This window comes from Schistocerca gregaria, chromosome 7 (genome assembly GCF_023897955.1).
Source record: "Schistocerca gregaria isolate iqSchGreg1 chromosome 7, iqSchGreg1.2, whole genome shotgun sequence".
NCBI lineage: Eukaryota > Metazoa > Arthropoda > Insecta > Orthoptera > Acrididae > Schistocerca > Schistocerca gregaria.
Genome location: NC_064926.1, coordinates 481124714 through 481145093, shown reverse-complemented (window position 1 = coordinate 481145093; position 20380 = coordinate 481124714). Strand labels below are relative to the sequence as shown.

Sequence of the window (20380 nt, the reverse complement as noted above, 5' to 3'; positions counted from 1 at the left end):
AGGAAATACAAGAAGTCTATGACAGTGTCTTGAAGGGAAGGTACAACACCTGTCAGAAGATTAAAGGCACTCGATTTTTTCCATTGTTTTGTACCCCATAAACACAACTTACTGAAGTGTAAGATCACCTCAACTTCGCCTGATAGTGAACTTCATCCGTGTGGAAAACTTGTTCAACTGGTTCTTCTAAACGAAGACATAGTAGCTTGTGTTTATGATGAACAGTGGTGGAGTGGCAAAGTTGATAATATGAACTGCCAAAACCAAGATGTATATGTTGTATTTTATTACCCTCCAGGACCAAGGACATCTTGTAAAAAATTGAGAAGGAACAAGTTTTGATGCCACTTAAAAATGTACTAAGGAAGCTGTCTCTCATGGAATTTACAACTGTGACTGGGCGAACTTATAATCTAACACCCAAACTGAGTGAACAAACTTCTCAAATGTTCAATGAGCGGTGTACTAAAAACAAATAACAAGAGAACAATATAATGTAATTAGTAGGCTTATTTTCAATAAAAACAGTAAGTAATCATAGATATGATTAAATTATATGCTGTAACTGATATGTTTTATTCTATAAGCCTATCACAGATGTTAGAAAACGTATTTTTGACCCATGTTTGTAATTTTTTTTTTTTTGATAACTTTCAATTGAATCTCAAAGTTGAAATTTATACTGTAGTTTGATATCATAAAGGTCTATCACCTGCGAAATTTTCAGATTTTTATCTGGTCCCCCAACAAAGATATTGCAGGCCACAAAATGGAATTTCTTTAAAAAAAAACTACACTATTTTTAAAAATGGATTTAAGTGTAAAATAAAAAGTAACTATACCTTCAGTGTAATAGCAGAAAAAAATATTAAAGCTGTGAAATTAACCTTTCTTTGGAAAACTACAGTTCAAAAATTGAGTTTCTTTTTTAAAATTTGTGGCTGATAACTTTGAACTACTGAAAATACATCAAAGAATACAATCAGCTAATAATGATGTTAATTTGTAGCCCAGAGTGTGTTGAACTAAATGCATTTTATCTGAAAGGCTTAGGACAATTCACTACTGAATAATTGTAAAAAATGTATATGCAAATATGAAAAAACGCATATTGTCTGGAACAAATATTGCTACCATTTCAAAATAATAATAATTAAAAAACAACAACAACAATATTTTTGTGACTACTAAACACTGGGGAATTCACCCAGCAAATATAAAAATTTTCTGGGATGGTCAAGCAACCAATTATTTTTTACGTGGTATGGATTGACCCAGATATATGATCCCTGGGGCAAGGGATTGAGATTGGGAGTGACATAGGGATGGACTTGGATATTGTAGAGGTTGGGTGATGGAACATCACTTTAGGAGGGGAGGGAAGGATCTTGGGTAAGATGTCCCTATTATAGATAATCAAAGTCCTGATGAAGGACATGGTTCAGTTGTTCCAGTCCGGGATGGTACTGGTTCATAAAGGGGGCACTCCTTTGTAATTGGTTCTTGGGAATGGTGGGATGGTTGGGGATGGGTGGGGATATGATATGGGAAATGTGTTTGTGGACTAGTTTTAGGGGATAGTGCCTGTGTGTGAAGGCCTTTGTGAGACCTTTAGCATAATGGGCAGAGGAGGTCCCATCACTACAAATACGTTATCCCCAGATGGTTAGGTTCCATGGGAAAGATTTTTTGGTGCAGAAGAATTGGCAGCAATTAAAATGCAGGTACTGTTGGTGGTTGGTGGGTTTAATGTGGACAAACATGTGGATTGTGCCATAAGAGAAGAAGAGGTCAACATCCAGTAAGGTGGCACAATGGGTTGAGGAGAACCAGGTGGATGGGAGAGAAGGTTTTAAAGGAATGAGGGCAGGGTGTTCTGGAACTGATTCCAGATCATAAGGATATCATCAGTGAACCTGAATTAGACAATGGACTTGGGGATTGGCAGGCTAGGAAGGTTTCCTCTAGGCATTCCGTAAATATGTTGGCGTATGTGGATGCCATGTAGGTGGCCACAGATGTGCCATGGTTTTGTTTGTATAATTTCCCTTCATAGGAGAAGTATTTGTTGCTTAGGACATAGTTAGTAAGATGTTTGAGGAATGAGGTAGGTTCTGGAGGCTGAAGGACGTTGGGAGACGTATTGTTCAAGACCATCAAGACGATGAATGAGGGACATTAGTATACAGGGAAGTTTCGTCAACAGTGACCAGTAGGGATCGGGGTGTAAAGAGTTGGGGATCATGGAGGGTCGATGAAGGCTGTGGTTAGTGGTTTTGATGTGGGAGGCTAGAGTTTGGGTAATAGGTTGGAAGTGTTAGTCAATGAGGTCCGAAATTCTTTCATTGGGAGCACAATAACCAGCTACAATGGGGCATCCAGGATTGTTTGGTTTGTAGATTTTTGGAAGCATGCGAGCGTGTGGCGTGTCATGGGGATGAGGACAAAAAATGGTTCAAATGGCTCTGAGCGCTATGGGACTAACTTGTTATGTCATCAGTCCCCTAGAACTCAGAACTACTTAAACCTAAACATCCTAAGAACATCACACACATCCATGCCCAAGGCAGGATTCGAACCTGCGACCGTATCGGTTGCGCGGCTCCAGACTGTAGCGCCTATAACCACTCGGCCACTCCGGCTGGTGGATGAGGACAGAAGTGTATTCAAGGGAGAGGTTCTAGGAAGGACCTGAGGCTTTAAGCAGGGCTTTAGAGGTTGTGTTAGAGTCCTGGGACGGGATCATTCTGGCACAGTTTATACATGAAGAAGTCAGACAATTCATGGCGGCATTCCCCCAGGTAATCACTGTGATTAAAAATGACACTGGTGAAACCTTTGTTTGCAGGTAGAAGGATTAGTTCAGGATCTGGTTTGATACTGTGTTTGGGTATTCTGAGGAATGTGAGAAGCATGGGGAGGCCAAGCTGAAGATAAGGAATTCCTGGAAGTGACCAAGATGTGGTTAGGTGGGATGGTGCGGGATGTGGCTGGGGGGAGGGGCGGAAAGAGGATCATTATTGGATGAGGGTATGAACTGAGGGAGGTAGGGTTAAATGTTGGGATAGGTGATCTTTGGTTGGAGGCACTGGTAGGAGACAAGTGTTTCCATTGCAGTGATCAGGAGAAGGAAAGCAGGTCTTTGACAAGTCCAGTCAAGTTAAATTTAACCACCTTAACATTATGATGAACCCAAGGCATCAGACTTCTGCATGTGCCACAGCGCTTGTGAGTGGTCTGGCTTTTCCATGCTGTGGGAGAGGATGCTCCATGTGTGGATGAACTCTTCAGATTCGTGAAACTTGATTAAAGCACACTGTTTCTCAGGCACAGTCATATTTACATTACACACCATCATTTTACAAGCTACAATTTTGAGCCCTCTACAGGCAGATGGTTGCAACTTGCATCAGCAAAGCAGGAAAGGCAACCAAGTAACTTGCGTGACATGCAATACCTCAACCAAGACCGAAAACAGAATAAAAAAATTGAAGGAATTACTTTTCAGCACATCCTCTTACATTACTCAAAATGTTGAGGTGATGAAGAAACTAATTCTTGCTAAAAATTTTACTAATGACATTTAAAGTTCTGCTATGTACTATAAACTGAAAGATTTCTTCGAAGAAAGGAATATTTCTTCAACAAATATACATGCATGTACAACTTATGCAACTGCATTCCACAGTTGGTCAATATCATGGACGTCCACTTAATATCTGTTATTCCTAAACCTAAGACCTTAAATGAGAAACTGAATGTCTCTCTGTGCTTAGTATATAGGAATGTGTGACTATTACACAGTGAGAAAATACACAGATTGAAACACTGTCTGGGGGCAACACGTAGACTGCATGCTCTCTTTGTGACCGGCATGGGTAGCAGTAGCCACTGCTGGAGGCATCACCAATGGAGACGGAGACACCTCATCATGTCTTCTACGAAGTAACGTGTACCCATTACCACAAAGGTTTGTATACGAGGTGAACTAATTCATGGAATACAGTAATGCTTTAAAAGTATACTGATTGCAGCTAAGTGCAGTTAAAACTTCCTGGGAGATTAAAATTGTGTGCCGGAGTGCCGGAGTGTGACTCGAGCTTTGGCCCTTTTCCTGTTGCAGGCAAGTACTCTATTGACAGAGCAACCTAATCATGACTTAACCCATCCTCACAATTTTACTTCTGCCAGTACCTCATTTCCTCATGTGAAAGGCAAAGGTCCTGAGTTTGAGACTCAGTCTGGCACACAGTTTAAATCTGCCAGGACATTCCATATCATGCACACTCCACTGCAGTGTGAAAATTTCATTATTTACAATTGTATTTCATTTCTACTTCAATTCAAAAAACACTTTAAAGATACACAAATGTACAGATAAAAGTACATTTCCTGTAACTATTCACTGTGTTTCAATTAAGATGACTTGAGGTGGTGATGGCGGACATGAGGAAGAGGGGGGGGGGGGGGGGAGCCTAGGAGGGGGGCTCAGCACTGGCCACCATTCCATGACATCAACGGAGTGCTGAGACAAAGAAAGGTTGAGAACCACTGCTCTAAGCAGTAACTCTCACTAGTATGTTGATACTATATCTGCCAGCTTCCAGATAGACAAAACAGTGAATCTAACTCGAAAGGTACAAACCTGTTTAAAATAAAATAAAATTATTTTGAGAAAACAAATAATAGTAATGGAGAACATTCACCAATAGTGGAGGTGATGAGTCGTCAACCAGCAGATAAAAAGGAATGAAAACTTGCTAGCTTTCAGACGAATCCTTTACTCAACTTTGTGTGTGTGTGGGGGGGGGGGGGGGGGGGGCAGCTCACATTTATTGTAGCTCATTTAAGGATTCACTTGAAGCTAGTGAAGTTTTCATTCCTTTTATGTGCCTGTTGAGGTTTCAATGCTTCCGCTATTTAGTGAGTGGAATTTACATTCTGCTAGCACTTTCCTTATCATTTTGAGAAAGAGAATTTAACTGTTACGGTAGGAAAAACACATGTCATTCACTATAAAGCAAGCGTACCACATAAACAAAATGATGTGAAGTGGGAATTCAATGGAACAACCAGTGTGGTATGTAAGGTATGACAAGCTGTCATGGAAAAGGTAAGCTGGTCATATATGTAATAAAATAACATTCAGCCTATGTCAAGAATTTCACACTCATTACGTACAAATTAAGAGATGTAAATTTTGGCAGCTGTATCTTTTTCTGCCCTGTGAAACAGAATTGTGAGTGGCACCAAGCAAATTAATACAAAAAGGGTTCTTATATTACAAAAATTGGCCACATGGTCGTCCATTGATAGTGACCAGGCCAAATATCTCACGAAAGAAGCATCAAACGAAAAAACTACAAAGAACGAAACTTGTCTAGCTTGAAGGAGGAAACCAGATGGTGCTATGGTTGGCCCACTAGATGATGCTGCCATAGGTCAAACAGATATGAAATAAATTTCTTAAAATATGAACCCCCATTTTTTATTACACATTCGTGTAGTACATAAAGAAATATGAATGTTTTAGTTGGACCACTTTTTTCGCTTCAGATAGATGGTGCGGTAATAGTCACAAACGTATAAGTATGTGGTATCATGTAACATTCTGCCAGTGCGGACGGTATTTGCTTCATGATACATTACCCGTGTTAAAATGCAGAAAAGGTAGATATCGTGTTGATGTATGGCTATTGTGATCCAAATGCCCAACAGGCATGTGCTATGTATGCTGCTCGGTACCCTGGATGACATCATCCAAGTGTCCGGACTGTGCGCCGGATAGTTACGTTATTTAAGGAAACAGGAAGTGTTCAGCCACATGTGAAACGCGAACCACGACCTGCAACAAATGATGATGCCAAAGTAGGTGTTTTAGCTGCTGTTGCGGCTAATCTGCACATCAGTAGCAGACAAATTGCGCAAGAATCGGGAATCTCAAAAACATCGGTGTTGAGAATGCTACATCAACAATGATTGCACCTGTACCATATTTCTATGCACCAGGAATTGCACGGCGATGACTTTGAATGTCATGTACAGTTCTGCCACTGGGCACAAGAGAAATTACGGGACAATGAGAGATTTTCTGCTCGCGTTCTATTTAGCAACGAAGCGTCATTCACCAACAGCAGTAACATAAACCGGCATAATATGCACTATTGGGCAACGGAAAATCCACGATGGCTGCGACAAGTGGAACATCAGTGACCTTGGTGGGTTAATGTATGGAGCGGATAATTGGCCCCCATTTTATTGAAGGCAATCTAAATGGTGCAATGTATGCTGATTTCCTACGTAATGTTCTCCAGATGTTACTACGAGATGTTTCACTGCATGACAGAATGGCGATGTACTTCCAACATGATGGATGTCCGGCACATAGCTCGCGTGCGGTTGAAGCGGTATTGAATAGCATATTTCATGACAGGTGGATTGGTCGTCAAAGCACCATACCATGGCCTGCACGTTCACCGGACCTGATGTCCTCAGATTTCTTTCAGTGGGGAAAGTTGAAGAATATTTGCTATCGTGATCCACCAACAACGCCTGACAACATGCGTCAGTACATTGTCAATGCATGTGCGAACATTACGGAAGGCGAACTACTCGCTGTTGAGAGGAATGTCGTTACACGTATTGCCAAATGCATTGAGGTTGGTGGGCATCATTTTGAGCATTTAATGTATTAATGTGGTATTTACAGGTAATCACACTGTAACAGCATGCATTCCCAGATATGATAAGTTCACAAAAATACATGTATCACATTGGAACAACTGAAATAAAATGTTCAAACATACCTACATTCTGTATTTTAGTTTAAAAAACCTACCTGTTACCAACTGTTTGTTTAAAATTGTGAGCCATATGTTTGTGACAATTACAGCACCATGGATCACAAAGCGAAAAAAGTGGTCCAACTAGAACATTCACATTTCTTTACATACTACACGAATATGTAATAAAAAATGGCGGTTCCCATTTAAAACAACGCAGTTGATATCCGTTTGTCCTATGACAGCGCCATCTAGCGGGCCAACCATAGCGCCATCTGGTTTCCCCCTTCAAGCTAGACAAGTTTCGTTCTTTGTAGTTTCTCTGTTTGGTGCTTATTTTGTGAGATATTTGGCCCAGTCACGATCAATTGATCACCATGTATATTTCGAAAAGTTACATTGGTGAAGGAAGGTACAGAAATAATTAGTCAGATGACCCTTGTTCATAACTCCAAAACCAGGTACATAATGTATTTGGACTTCTTAGCAAGACATCCATATTGACAGCTACAAACTAACTGAAAATATTGGTTGGGTGAAAAAATAAGTAGAACAGGCAACTTAACTACAGGATGATTCAAAAGTAACTGTACACACTAAATGGGGGTAATGCATGAATCAAAATAAGAATAAAATGTCAAATAACGTTTTGTCTGAAATTGCTTTATTTCAGAGTTATGTGACATAGTAGGGATCACATGTGCAACAGAAACAACGCAAAATTAATTCTTTCAGAAAGCAACAACAAAAAGGCACTCAAAATTCAACTCAACTGTGTACTACATGTTCACCGTAAGACATGCTCAAAATGATGCCTTGTAGGCTAAGACAGTGACGGGCTCGACTTCGGAATGTTACAGGCTCTATTTTGCACATTTGAAAAGCTATTTTAAATTTGCTGCTGTAGTTGTGCTAGAAACATCACACACAAGCTCCTTGAGAAGGGTCCAAAGGTAGAGGTTCAGGGACTGATACACAGAGACCTGACGAGCAAAGCAACTGGTCCTATACAACACTGTCCACTAATCAGGATAGTCAACTTCGAGATACTCTATTGCCTCCCATGTTGACAAAGTAACATCAGTCGATATGCAGGTGAACACAACATGCCAAAAGCCTGTACAGCCCATGATGTAACATATGACACTGTGCATCATAACTCAAAAATAAAGCAGTTTCAGACAAATACTTATTTTACATGTTACCTCATTTTGATCCATACATTACACGCAGGAAGTATGTACAGTTACTTTTGAATCTTCCTCCATAAATGTACCTAAATCTTGGAATTGGCACAACCAGCAATTTAAGAATTAATGTTGTCTTAGCTGTAAACATAGTGATGAAGATAATACAAACAACTACTGTCCTTTAGTTTGATATATCATACTACGAACTGAAATATTGTGACATACTGCACAAATATTTCCAGTGTGCAATGAACACTACATACACTGATGAGTCAAAATATTATGACCACCTGCTTAATAGCTTGTTTGTCCTTCTTTGGAACAATATGTATCACTGACTCTGCATATCAGGGACCCAACTATTTCTTGGTAGGTTTGTGGAGGAATGTGGCATTATATGTCTACACACAGGTCATGTAATTCCCATACTCACATATGTGGTGGTGATGGCACCCAATAGTGACCCAGATGGGTTCCACAGGATTTACATCAGGTGAATTTGGTCACTGAGTCATCAACATGAGTTCACTATAATGCTCCTGAAACCACTGCAGCATGGTTTTGGCTCAAACCACTGTAGCAAGGTTCTGGCTCTGAGACATGGGCAATCATAAAGGTGACATCACCGTTGTGGATGACATCAAGCATGGAGGGTGTCTTTGATTACTACCACAGATCCCATGACAGTGCACACAGGTCCCATGCAAGCCAAGGAGAATGTCTCCCACAGCATAACACTACTCCGACCAGCCTCTGTCTGCAGCACGCTGCACATTTCGAGCCACTGTTCACCTTGATAACAGCATTTGTGGAGACGACCGGCAACCTAGCGTAACAAACATGTGATTCACCCGAAGAGTCGGCATGTTTCCAATGACTGATGGTTGAATCTTGATGGTCCCATGTACACTGCAATCTTAATTCATGATGTCGTTGGTTCACCATACGACACACAGGGGTGGTCAGCTACGGAGCTCCACATTCAAGAATGAACTATGAACAGTGCATTCAAGAACATTTCTGTGTATACCAGCATTGTGCACTTCTGACAGAGATGCCACAGATAACCATCTACCCTACTTTATAGAGCAGACTATCCTCCAAATCTCACGTTCTGTGAAGAGTCGAGTACATAAAACCATTTAGCACCTAGTGGTAGCTTCACTGTCCTTCTACCTCTTTCCATAAATGCTCACGATAGTAGCACGTGAATATTGGACCAGCTTCGCCATTTTTGAGATACTCGTTGACATGCTCTGCATAATAATGATTTCCTCTTCGCCAAAGTAACTATATCTCAATGGATTCCCCATTTGCACCCCATATCTTTGTTAGGGTTATCCCCCATCCATGTCTGCTCTGCTTACATACTTCCGTTACTGCACCACATGCCCACAGTGCCACCAGGTGGCATCCAATGTCGCAGTGAACAGTGGTCATAATGTTTTGGCTGATCAGTGCATGTACTACAACTTTGGCATTTCCCATGCATGTAAAATTACATTTAATATCTGTACATAAGAACTGTGAGAAAGGAAAAAATTTTCTGCCTAGCAAATAAATGAGAGTTGACATTAATGCAATTTTGTTTTTGTTATGTTGATACATGTTGCCCAATAATGCAAGTCAAACATTAATTTTATTTGCAGAATAGATTTTTTAATGCAGGTTTATAAACTGGAGTACCACAATTTGTTTTATGTAGTTTGTAACTTATAACCAATAGTTATTCACCCAAAGTTAGTGAGAGTTTTAAGTAACATGCTATTCCATTTTCAACAGTTAACAAATGGGTGGCTACATTCAAATATGGCTTTACATATGAGGAGTAAAATTAATAAACTACTTATTTAACTTAATGAATCAGCTTATCATGTCACAGTCACATGCCCACAAAACTGTCAGGCAGCATTCAATCTCAGATTGAGCAGTTTTCACAATGTTTTGGCTCAACAGTGTGTGTTTCTGAAATGTTGTGTATCCTTGAACACCTCCTCACCAAGAAATGGAAAGTGTATCTAATTTAATTAGCACAGGAATGACTGACCTTTTCCATCTGGTGCTTCCTGATCAGCTTGCGGAAGATCAGTTTCCCATTCCTTCCACACAAACCAGCGTAAATCTTGTTCAGGTTCATGCAGCCTTTGAAAAATAAATTGAATACACTTGCAGTAAACTGTTGCAAACAGGCAATAGTTGCACTGCTCAGGGAAATTAATCTATACACAACAAATCTGTTATAATCAAACAAGGAAAATCCAGGATTGAATAATACAATATTATGAAAATGATACATTACTACTCATAATATAATGGAGATCCTGTGCAGATAGGCACATCAAAAAGACTTCAGCACAAGTAGGATTTTGGCTGAAAAGGTCTTAATCAAAACTTGACAACACACACACACACACACACACACACACACACACACACACACACACACACATATATTTTTGCATGAGGGCGCGTGTGTGTGTGTGTGTGTGTGTGTGTGTGTGTGTGTGCGTGTGCGTGTGCGTGTGTGTGTCGCGAATGCGCATGTAGTCTAATTCTGATGAAGGCCTTTTTGGCTGAAAGCTTACTTGGTTGACAGCAATTTTGTTGTGCATATCCGTGACTCAGCATCTCTGCTATATGAGGAGTAGTAATAGAACCTTTTCATAATATTGCAAATTTGTTATAATCATAGTCACAAAGCAAACAGCTACAAGGTACTCTGTTTAAAGTACAAAATGAGCATGATTCATGACCTATCACAGAAAGAGACAAAAAAGACTAGTTTGAATTTATGGTTCAACTGCTTCAGTAAGAAATTCATATGCCTCATAACAAATTTTCAAAAATGCCAATAACACAGGCAAATGTTTGATGATATATTGGTCTTTGCAGGGCACCATTATACAACAAGACTGTTAAACATTTACACTCTGCTTTCTTAACTGAAAGACTAGTCGTAGTTGTTTCTTTCCAGGATAGCTGCTGCTGATGGATACCACAAACTTAGACTTTCTTCATGAGACAACTTTTGCTAAACTGAATAATAGTGATGTACTGATATCACATAAATAATTTTAGCTAAATAACTGAAAATATGGAATATGTCCAACAAGTAGCTAGTAATATGTTGATGAAGATGTACATTAGCTACAGTTATTACAATTTTTAAAAAAATTCTTGCTGACTTTACTGCATATAGACATTTGTGTGATAAAACTGTGTTTACAATTTTTGAATCAGTATTTTGTGCCGTTTGAATAATAATTTAAGCTTCATGCCTAATTCACATCATGCACACTGTATTGCAATACACAGGATGATCCTTATTATTGTTTAAAAATCCCCAAAATGACATTGATGGTGATGAGACAAATAATTTAATATAAGACACACGGGGTCACAAATGTCGGGAAACACGCCAAAAATGGATGAGAAAGGTTGAATGTGTAATGTTACCAGATGATGTGCCACATTGCATGTGCAGTGGCTGGGCTTGGGCATGAAGGGCTGATTGAGCAATGCAACAGTTGCATTTGAGCTAACGGGGCAAATTTCAAATATCCTTTGTAAATGTTAACTGTTGTAAATGTAGAAGTTACACAGTTATTGTCCTCGCTGCAGCCAAGAAAAAGCTGTTCTTTTTTGTTTTGTTTTTATGATGAAAACAATATTATAGTAGGGAAGTAAACAGTGACATCACTAAAGATTGAGATTAGAAGGCTGGTATTTCTCCATAACTTATCAACATCAAAACATAAATAATATGATTCAGAGTGACCAAATTGTGAACAGCTTTTGTAAATGGGTAATGTGACAATTTTTTTCCATCAGATTCCTTTTGATCTTTCCTCCTCAAAATTAAGGAGGTGTCATTTTCAAGCACTTCTTATATTTTAGCCAATACGGTACATACTGAGCAGCTCTCTCTACTCTTTCCACTATTTGACACTATAGTAATGGTACTACAAGTGAACTATTAAAACTTCATTAGAATTCAAAACCATAATGACAGCAAAAACAGCCAAGTCAGATCATGGTGCCAGGACAGTGCAACATTCTGTAGTGGCATTAAAATACATTCTTTGTAATAGCAGTCTTAATTGACAGCAGATGAAAAATGAGATTCAAAGCATAAAATATTTTTACACAATTGATTGTCAATTGTTAGATATGGCAAATTACAGTATTTCTTCTCTTCACTTTTATTTCTCCCCACAAATCTCTAGCAGGTTGATGTGCAATTAAAACTTGACTCCGCCATATAACATTTGGTGAAAATTATAATTGTTAAAACAGTCTCTACCTGATATATGTGATGTCCTTGACTGCTGCTCCAACTGCACTCTTGACTTTCTGCAGTGCACTGCACCACTGTTGGTCAACAAGACTGTGTGCACAGGATGACAATGAAGGTCGAAAGAATGTTCCCCAAAGATCTGCACCCTGAGGAACGAGTAGTGATCGGCAAATAGCAGCATGGTCCTGAGAAATGGCTGCATGCCCTGCCCTGACAGCAGCTAGACCTCTCAAAGTGCGCACCAGTTTTAGCAGCATCGTTACTTCTTGAGACACATACTCTCGTGTAGCATCCACCCATGAAGATAATGACTCTTTGATTAATCCTGGCAGAAGAGGATCCACCTGCTGAGGTGATGATGGCCTACAAGTAATAATTCAATTACATCCTAGTTCAAAGGTCATCAAGCAACTAAATAGCAACACGTCATCTAACATAAAAAAGAAATACTATTATGGTAACGGAAATTACAGGTTGGAAACAGACAAAACTGACGCTACAAAATCACTCACCTATAGCAGACTGATGTGTGGCACAATGCCATGCATACTACCGCAGATACATTACTAACTTTACAGTTACTTCTCTTTATGCATGCGCGCACGCACGCACGCACGCACGCACACACACACACACACACAACTGAGGACTACGTAGATCATACAGACAAGGGCAAATTCTGAACTAAATTTAGTTCCCAATAGCATTGTTGCCCCGTACTGCACCCAAAACTACTTTCACTTGTTATTAATCACTTTACTGGCCCACTAATTGTTCACTCTACAGCTATGAGACAGCAAATTCTGATGGCATTTAGGTGGCAGCAACTAACACTAAACCATTACTAGCTGTTATTCTTTCATGTGACAGCAATTCACATAGCGAGGAAATTGTTCATTTGTTTATCACACGCATTGCTAAAATATTCTTGCTTTAACAGGAGGTACAGTAAAGTTGTCATCAACCTTTATGTTACTTTGAACACCACGGTGCTTTACTACACATGGCCCTACTGGAGGTGTTATGACCTTACCTTCCACCAATCTTTGAACAGACTTTCCATTCATGTGTAAGGGGATCCACATTTTAACAAGACTCACAAAGCAAAGTGCACCTCAGAGTTTTTTACATTACCAAAAATTGCTTGAGGTGAAATAAATTATAGGTGACAGTTTAAAATTCTGAGAGTGACTGGTGATTCGACTTGCGATCTCTGGATCCACAGTCTGACACTTAAATGCTGAGCCACAGATAAGGAATATGGGAATAATAATGAAGCTTCCAGACAGATTAAAACTGTGCCAGACTGAAACTCGTGCTCGGGAGCTTTGTCTCCCATGGGCAAGTACTCTACTAACTGAGCTACCCATGCACAACTCCCAGGCTGTCCTTACAGATCTACTTCCGCTGGTATCTCATCTTCTACTTTCCAAATTTTGCAGAAGCTCTTCTCTGAAATTTGCAAGACTAGCACTACAAACAAATGACTTACCCACAAACAGAGGGATGTATTCAGAACGAGATCCCACAGTGAAAAAGTGCAAGTTTTAACTATTATTCCAGAGACATTTTCAAAGAAAACAATTTTGAACCATGTTCCATCAGTATCAAAATACATGGTAAACAAATCAAGAAATGTGAGGCCTGTAAAAGGAGTCTTTGAAAGACCAGATCCCTATTATGATCATCCTGTAGAAGTAGCTCGAGTTCAAATAATGTAGTCATTTTATCCAGAAGATAAATGGAACTGTTCTCACCAGAGTGATGACAAAAAAGACAAGAAGAGGTACATGACTTGCAGCATTAAAGAAACTTTTACAATTACAATTAAAAGAGCAACTATACAACTTCACATATTGGAGATCAAAATTTTATGCACTACGATCTAAGCGGGTAGTTCCACACCCACCTAGAGATGTCTGTCTGTGTGTGTAATGTGTGAATTTTGAACTTTATGTGGTAACTCTGAAGAATTTACTGTCCAGGAAGACATAGCAGACAACTATGCAAAAATTACATATGTGCCATGGGAAGGAAATAAACTAATTAAGAAAACTGTTGGCTTCGACAGTTTCATTGATGAACTTGGTAAATGGTCAGTGAAAGCAGTAACACACGAGTATCTGAAGAAATTGCAACAACACATTGCAGAAGTGAAAGGATGTGTACAGGTTGAAGAACTATTGTTAGTGCTTCACTGTGATTTTGATGAGTACTGGTCTGTAATTCTCCCACAAGAAGTACAAGGGTATTATTGGAATAATGAACAGGTATCAATTTTTACAGGAGTGACATATTTTCAAAACAAGACCACAAGTGTTGCAGTGACACAGGGCATGACTCAGCACATGTTTTGCTAGCAATGCACAAACTTCTTCAACTGCAAACAGGGGCAGAGAATGTCATCATTATTTCTGATGGTGCTCCTGGGCATTTTAAAAATTTTTACGAGCTGTTTGAACTGAGAAAGTCACTTGCGCCAACTGACTGGGACTACAGTGCCACTGGTCACGGGAAGGGGCCTTGTGACGGTGTAGAAAGCCTGCTGAAGCACCATGCTACAAAACACAATCTTTCCAACCCAATACAGCTGCGATTCAGAATGCTGAGGATTTTACGAGTGTCGTGAAATCTTACACATCCACAGCTCTCATTCTTTTGTCCAAAGAGGAAATCAAAGAATTCCATGAGAGAAGAGAGAGAGAGAGAGAGAGAGAGAGAGAGAGAGAGAGAGAGAGAGAGAGAGAGAGAGAGAGAGAATGGTACAAACAAACTGCTCCAGTGAAAGGAATTCAGAAGACACATTTTTGGACTCAAAGTGATGGGTAAACTCATATTGCATGCACTTTAAAGAGAAAGAAAGAAGAAATTTCGTTTGTTTGGCCAACACTTCAGAAACAGCAGGATAATATTCAGATTCACAACCTGAGAAGGGGGATGTTTGTGGTGTGTGTGTATGATTGTGACTGGTGGATTGCACAGATATAGACACCAGTTATGAGTTAAACAAAACTGTAGTGAAGTTTATGCTACCGTATGGATCAGCTGCTGGATATAGGCTTCCACTTGAAGGACAGCAACAATGCCATCAGCGCTCACTTCCTGTTCACAATGTTTTCTAGATTGTAAGTGCTCCAGTTCTTATTGGTTCACCAGGAAGGCATCACTCTACACCAAAGGAAGACACTGAAGAACTGGAACACATTTTTAGTTCATGGACTGGCTAATTTCAGTACAAAACAGAGTACACAGAAGTTGTATAAATTGAAACCTTTGGACCCTTCACAAATATTTTGGAACCATTTAAAATGAGTCTTACTCATTTTCAAAACTAAAATTATGTTAAATAATGCTAGGTTTTTATTTTTATGAGCCTGTTATGAGATAATGTGGTAATAAAACAGGTTTTATGTATGGCAAAAATTTCAATTGTTTATGAAACCTGTTCAACCTAACCTAAAAGTGGAAGTTCTCCTTTCCAGGGAATGTAGAACTATATGGTACCAATAACCAGAAAAAAAAATCAAATTTTATAAATTAGTATTTAATAAAAAAAATTCGATAAATTATAAAGGAAGTACAGAACACTATAGTAAAAGAACTTTGACAGATGTAGAATTTCTTTGTAATCATAAAGCAATTATCATTCAAATTAAAAAAAAAACAACAAAATATCTAGAACTGTTCCAGAGATACAGCATTTTAAATGGAAAGCTGTATCTCAAAGCACTTTTTTTTTCTTTTTTGGAAAAACAAAAAAAAGTGTGTTCCTTACTTAGACTATGAAGGTAAGATTTTTTCCTAGTCTGCCTGAACTGATACGGACAACACCTAAAACAAACAAATGTGGATAAAATGTCAAAAATTGCTGTCACAGAGTGATGACGAAACCTAGAAAATAGCACTCATTCAATTACTCCCACCCCACTTGCTGTGATCCAATAGGTGAAGGTACGATATGTGGGATTAAAACAGAAGTAAAAGTACAGAAGAATTAAAAAGTAAGGCACAAGCAAAGTTAGGTGCCTTTTCTTTTTTGCAATGTCTAAGCACCATACCACAGAAAATTAACTGCAGATAAGACATGTCAGGAAAAGGGTGTATAGTTAGCATACCACAGATGACTCAACCTGCAAGTGTGGACAGAAAGATGCAGGCCATCTTGTAAAATTTTCAGCCCCCCCCCCCAAATTCATAATAGTGGATAAGACACAGTGGCACCTCAATCCAAAAGAAGACAGGAACCTGGAATGTCTTTCCTGCTCTTCACAAAAGGCATACAGCATTGTTAACAGGAGTTTCCGATCCAAGCAAGATGTCCTCTGCTTTGCCATTCATTGAGATCTCCAAATTTTACACTGTGTTGTGACTTTAAATGGGAATGCTGCAATTGGGCTCAGAAGTGTGACATATTTTGTGGCAAGAGTTGCTTCAGCTGTGGTGCAAATGAACATCAGTGGCACAGTAGTGGAAAACTTCAAATTACACACATATAGAAAAGAAGTTATACTGCCACTGTTCACGAATGTGCATTACATATCCATGGTCTTCATGCAACACACAGTACTGTACTCACATACACAGTTTCCGGCAACTGCAAAGCAAGATTGTATGGACATTAATCATTTGTCTTTCAGGACTCCACACTGGGAGTACATCACACACATAACAGATGTGCAAGAACAATGTTTGCTCCACTGCAAACTATCAACACTAGCTAACTTAACATGTTTTTGTAAGAATAATTGTGAATTGTAACTGGAGACCAGTTGTGAACTATGTAATCAAATCCTCTGTTGCATCATTTATATCACTCAGAGAAGCTTCCCCACTTATAATTAAAATCTTGCTTTGTATTCTATACAACTCACATTAACAGAGCATATTTTATGTTGTCCATTAGTTCAATTCTGTTCAACCACTGATGTGAAGTGTGATGCTGATTTGTTTCATGGAAGGTGGTTATTTTGCCAATGCTGTATCTTGTAGTATGCTAATGTAATAACTAGAAATTAGAGATTTCAAAAATAATTTCGAGAAGTTGGAAAATAAAATAAACTTTAAACTTTTCTAGTTACTTTTTTGTGTGTGACAAGTCATACCATGAAATGATAATACCTTCACAATAGCGCAATGATATACTGTCATTACCTGAATTCTAAAATGACTGATGGTAACAATTTAAAGCCAATGGTGTCTCTTAAATCAATGAGACTGATGGATGGAGGAGCATCCTGCCCTACGATTGATTTCAAGATCTGGTAAATAAGTCCTTCGTGCATAACACCATCTTCTAAAGTACCTGAAAGAATAAAGTGCTGTGACACTCAAAAATATATGTAAAAACTACTTCAATATTAAAAACAAGAAATGGGGTGGAAAATACATAAGTTGTGGAGATAAGACCACTACTTACCAAATAGAGAGACACTGGGTGTCAAATAGATATTTAGAAGATTAACGTAACTTTGGGATTGACATTCTAATGAGTCACAATTGTAGCTGCCAGTCTCCAGCCAATCATACGTCTACAGCAAATGCAATGTACTTGCTGTGTTGCTTGTTTAATATGATCACACAGATCACAGTGCCTTGTCAAGACTGGCATAGCTGGCCCTACCTGAATGCACCCACATTCAAGAAAAAAAAGAAATTAATAAATAAATGCTTTCCTCATTGTGATGTGACCCCTGTTAGCTTCATTTTGTGTATGTATTGGAATTTCTTTGAACACTGTTCTCCCAACAAACACAAAGTCATCTGTTTCCAGCTCATTACCTGATGTATTGACAGGTATATTGTGCAAGATAAATGCTGCAACTATATTGACACACAATTTAGCTCTACTCTGAGTATTAAACTTAAACAGCGAAATTGTTTTTTTGCCACTTCAATCATGCTTTCATCTGATGATCTGGCTGTCTTGTGGACTCAATTATAGGTTTGCACAGCTGCTGTTTCCTTGCTGTGTATTGGGATTATCAGATACTTGCAACACTGGCAGCCACTGTCTGCTAGGTGTACACCTTCTGGAATTTCTTCAGTTTCCAATTCAGAATGTACACCAGAGTTTCCAAAATTGTTGCTGTCATGGGCAGATCCTGGTCATCTAGCTATGCTAATTGAACATCATAGCTTAGCACTTGTGACTGCTTGTTTTTTTTTTTTTTAAATGGAAATCTCCTGTGATGATTCCTAAATATATCCACACTTTCGACACCAGGCAGATTAGTAGGGATACAGATAGAATTGATAGCACGTGAAATGCCAGGAAAAAAAAATTGAACAAAAACACACTGGGTTTTCCTCACGTCATTTTCAACTGTAGGCATTTTGGTTAATTCTTCCTTAAGTGAGGCAATGCAGGCTGATATTTTCTGCACAATTCAGAAACCTGTTGGTACAGCTGTCTTACACAAATCACCAATTACCATCTGAATGCTTCCTGTGGCTTAAAATCATATGCACACTGGAGTCAGGACTGGTGTCTTGTCATTGTTTTAGCAGATACCACCTCAGCCTTAGTTTTAACTGCCACATAATATATTTGTTCAAGTGGAGCCTCAACTTAACTTCAATTTCTAGAATGGGTTTGCCATTTCACAGAGCATTTGATGAGTTCATTGGAACTCATTGTCATCCACAGTAGGCAAATCAGAATACTCATATCTGTCAATAAGTGAAAGGAAAATGTATAATTCACATCATGTAAAGATCTTGCATGCAGAATGCAGCCTAGTGGAGTGGCCCAAAATGTTCATAAAATGGGAATTATGATATGGTTTCAAATCATACAATTGTTATAATTTCCTTTACGACCAATGCAGTAGAGGAAGTAGTATCAAATGAAAAAAAATATGGTAACTGATCCCATTTTTGAACCTGAAATCCTCTGCACCGCACTCATTTTATCAAAACTACCAGCAGTCCACCAGTTTCATGTCATCCTAGATATTTAGCTCCTAATTGTCTTGTAATCCTTGAACTTCACCTTTCTATGTTGCACCCAAAAAGAGTGGCTTGTGACGCCCATGTGGCTATTACCGTGCCCTGAATGCAGCAACTATTCTGGACAGTTAACCAGTGCTTCTGTCAAAGAGACCTCAGTTACTCTGTGAGTGATGCAACTTTGTAGTGTTCTGGACTGTGCAAAGGCTTTTACGCAAATTTCTGTGGTGAGCAAAGACATTCCAAAGACGCTATAATCAGTCAACATGGCTTGTTTGAAAATCTTTATATGACAACTGTTTTGCACAATGCCATTCAGTCATGGCAGGGAGTCATTTACTCTGTGTTGCAGGGACTGTTGTTCTGCTTTGCATTCTTCCACAATATCATCTTTCCAGCCACAGCAGAACAGCATCAGCAACAACTGGTGGAGATTTTCAAATGCCCATAACAGCACGGTGTGGTATTGAAAACTGCTAAGTGTTTTCAGCAAACGTCAGATGACTCTTCTGCAGATTCATTGCTGCTACTACAGAAAGCAGAAGCTATTATCAAGATCCCATGGCTGGAATTTTTACCAACAACATCGACTCCACTCAGCCACACTGCAAAAACTGCTAAATGAGGCACTTAATGGACCAATCCACTGGGCAGATGAGATATATTTTTAATGCAGTGAAGCACTGAATGTACCACTCACATTAACAGTTAATGTCAATCAGAGATATACTGGTGCAACGTTTCATCAGGAAGTTGACAGAGCTTGGCAACCGCTTGCCTTCGTGTGAAAGCTCTCCACTTATCTGTAGAAATGCAGTGCATATGACTGTCAGCTCCTGTCTATGTACAAAGCAACCAGGTACTTTCGACAATAGTTGGGAGGCCAGAGAATTCAGGATATTTACCCTTCACAAGCTGCTTATCAATGCTTTCCAGCAAAACAACATGCATTCATGAGGCAGTACAACTACCTGGAATTTATTACTCAATTCAGACATGATACCCATGACATTTCTGGTACAAACATCATAGTCGCTGACTATCTGTCACAGGTAAACAGCGTGACAAATTTTATTGATTTTTTTCAGCTCACAAAGGCATAGAATGTTATGAACTCCAGAAACAACTGCACAATGTATTGTCCAGCCTTCAACTACAGTTTG

At 39.1% G+C, this 20380-nt stretch overlaps 1 protein-coding gene across 2 annotated transcripts in view; it reads right to left on the bottom strand.

The window, feature by feature from the left end:
• LOC126281920 (conserved oligomeric Golgi complex subunit 1) overlaps window positions 1–20380 on the bottom strand; it is a 114650-nt gene that overhangs the window by 63015 nt on the left and 31255 nt on the right. For both annotated transcript variants that reach the window (XM_049981249.1, XM_049981250.1), the window contains exons 6-8: window positions 17421–17571; window positions 12276–12632; window positions 10020–10114 (exon numbers count right to left, since the gene is read on the bottom strand). In XM_049981249.1, the coding sequence (XP_049837206.1) occupies window positions 10020–10114; window positions 12276–12632; window positions 17421–17571 (603 nt within the window). The remainder of the gene's footprint in view (window positions 1–10019; window positions 10115–12275; window positions 12633–17420; window positions 17572–20380) is intronic.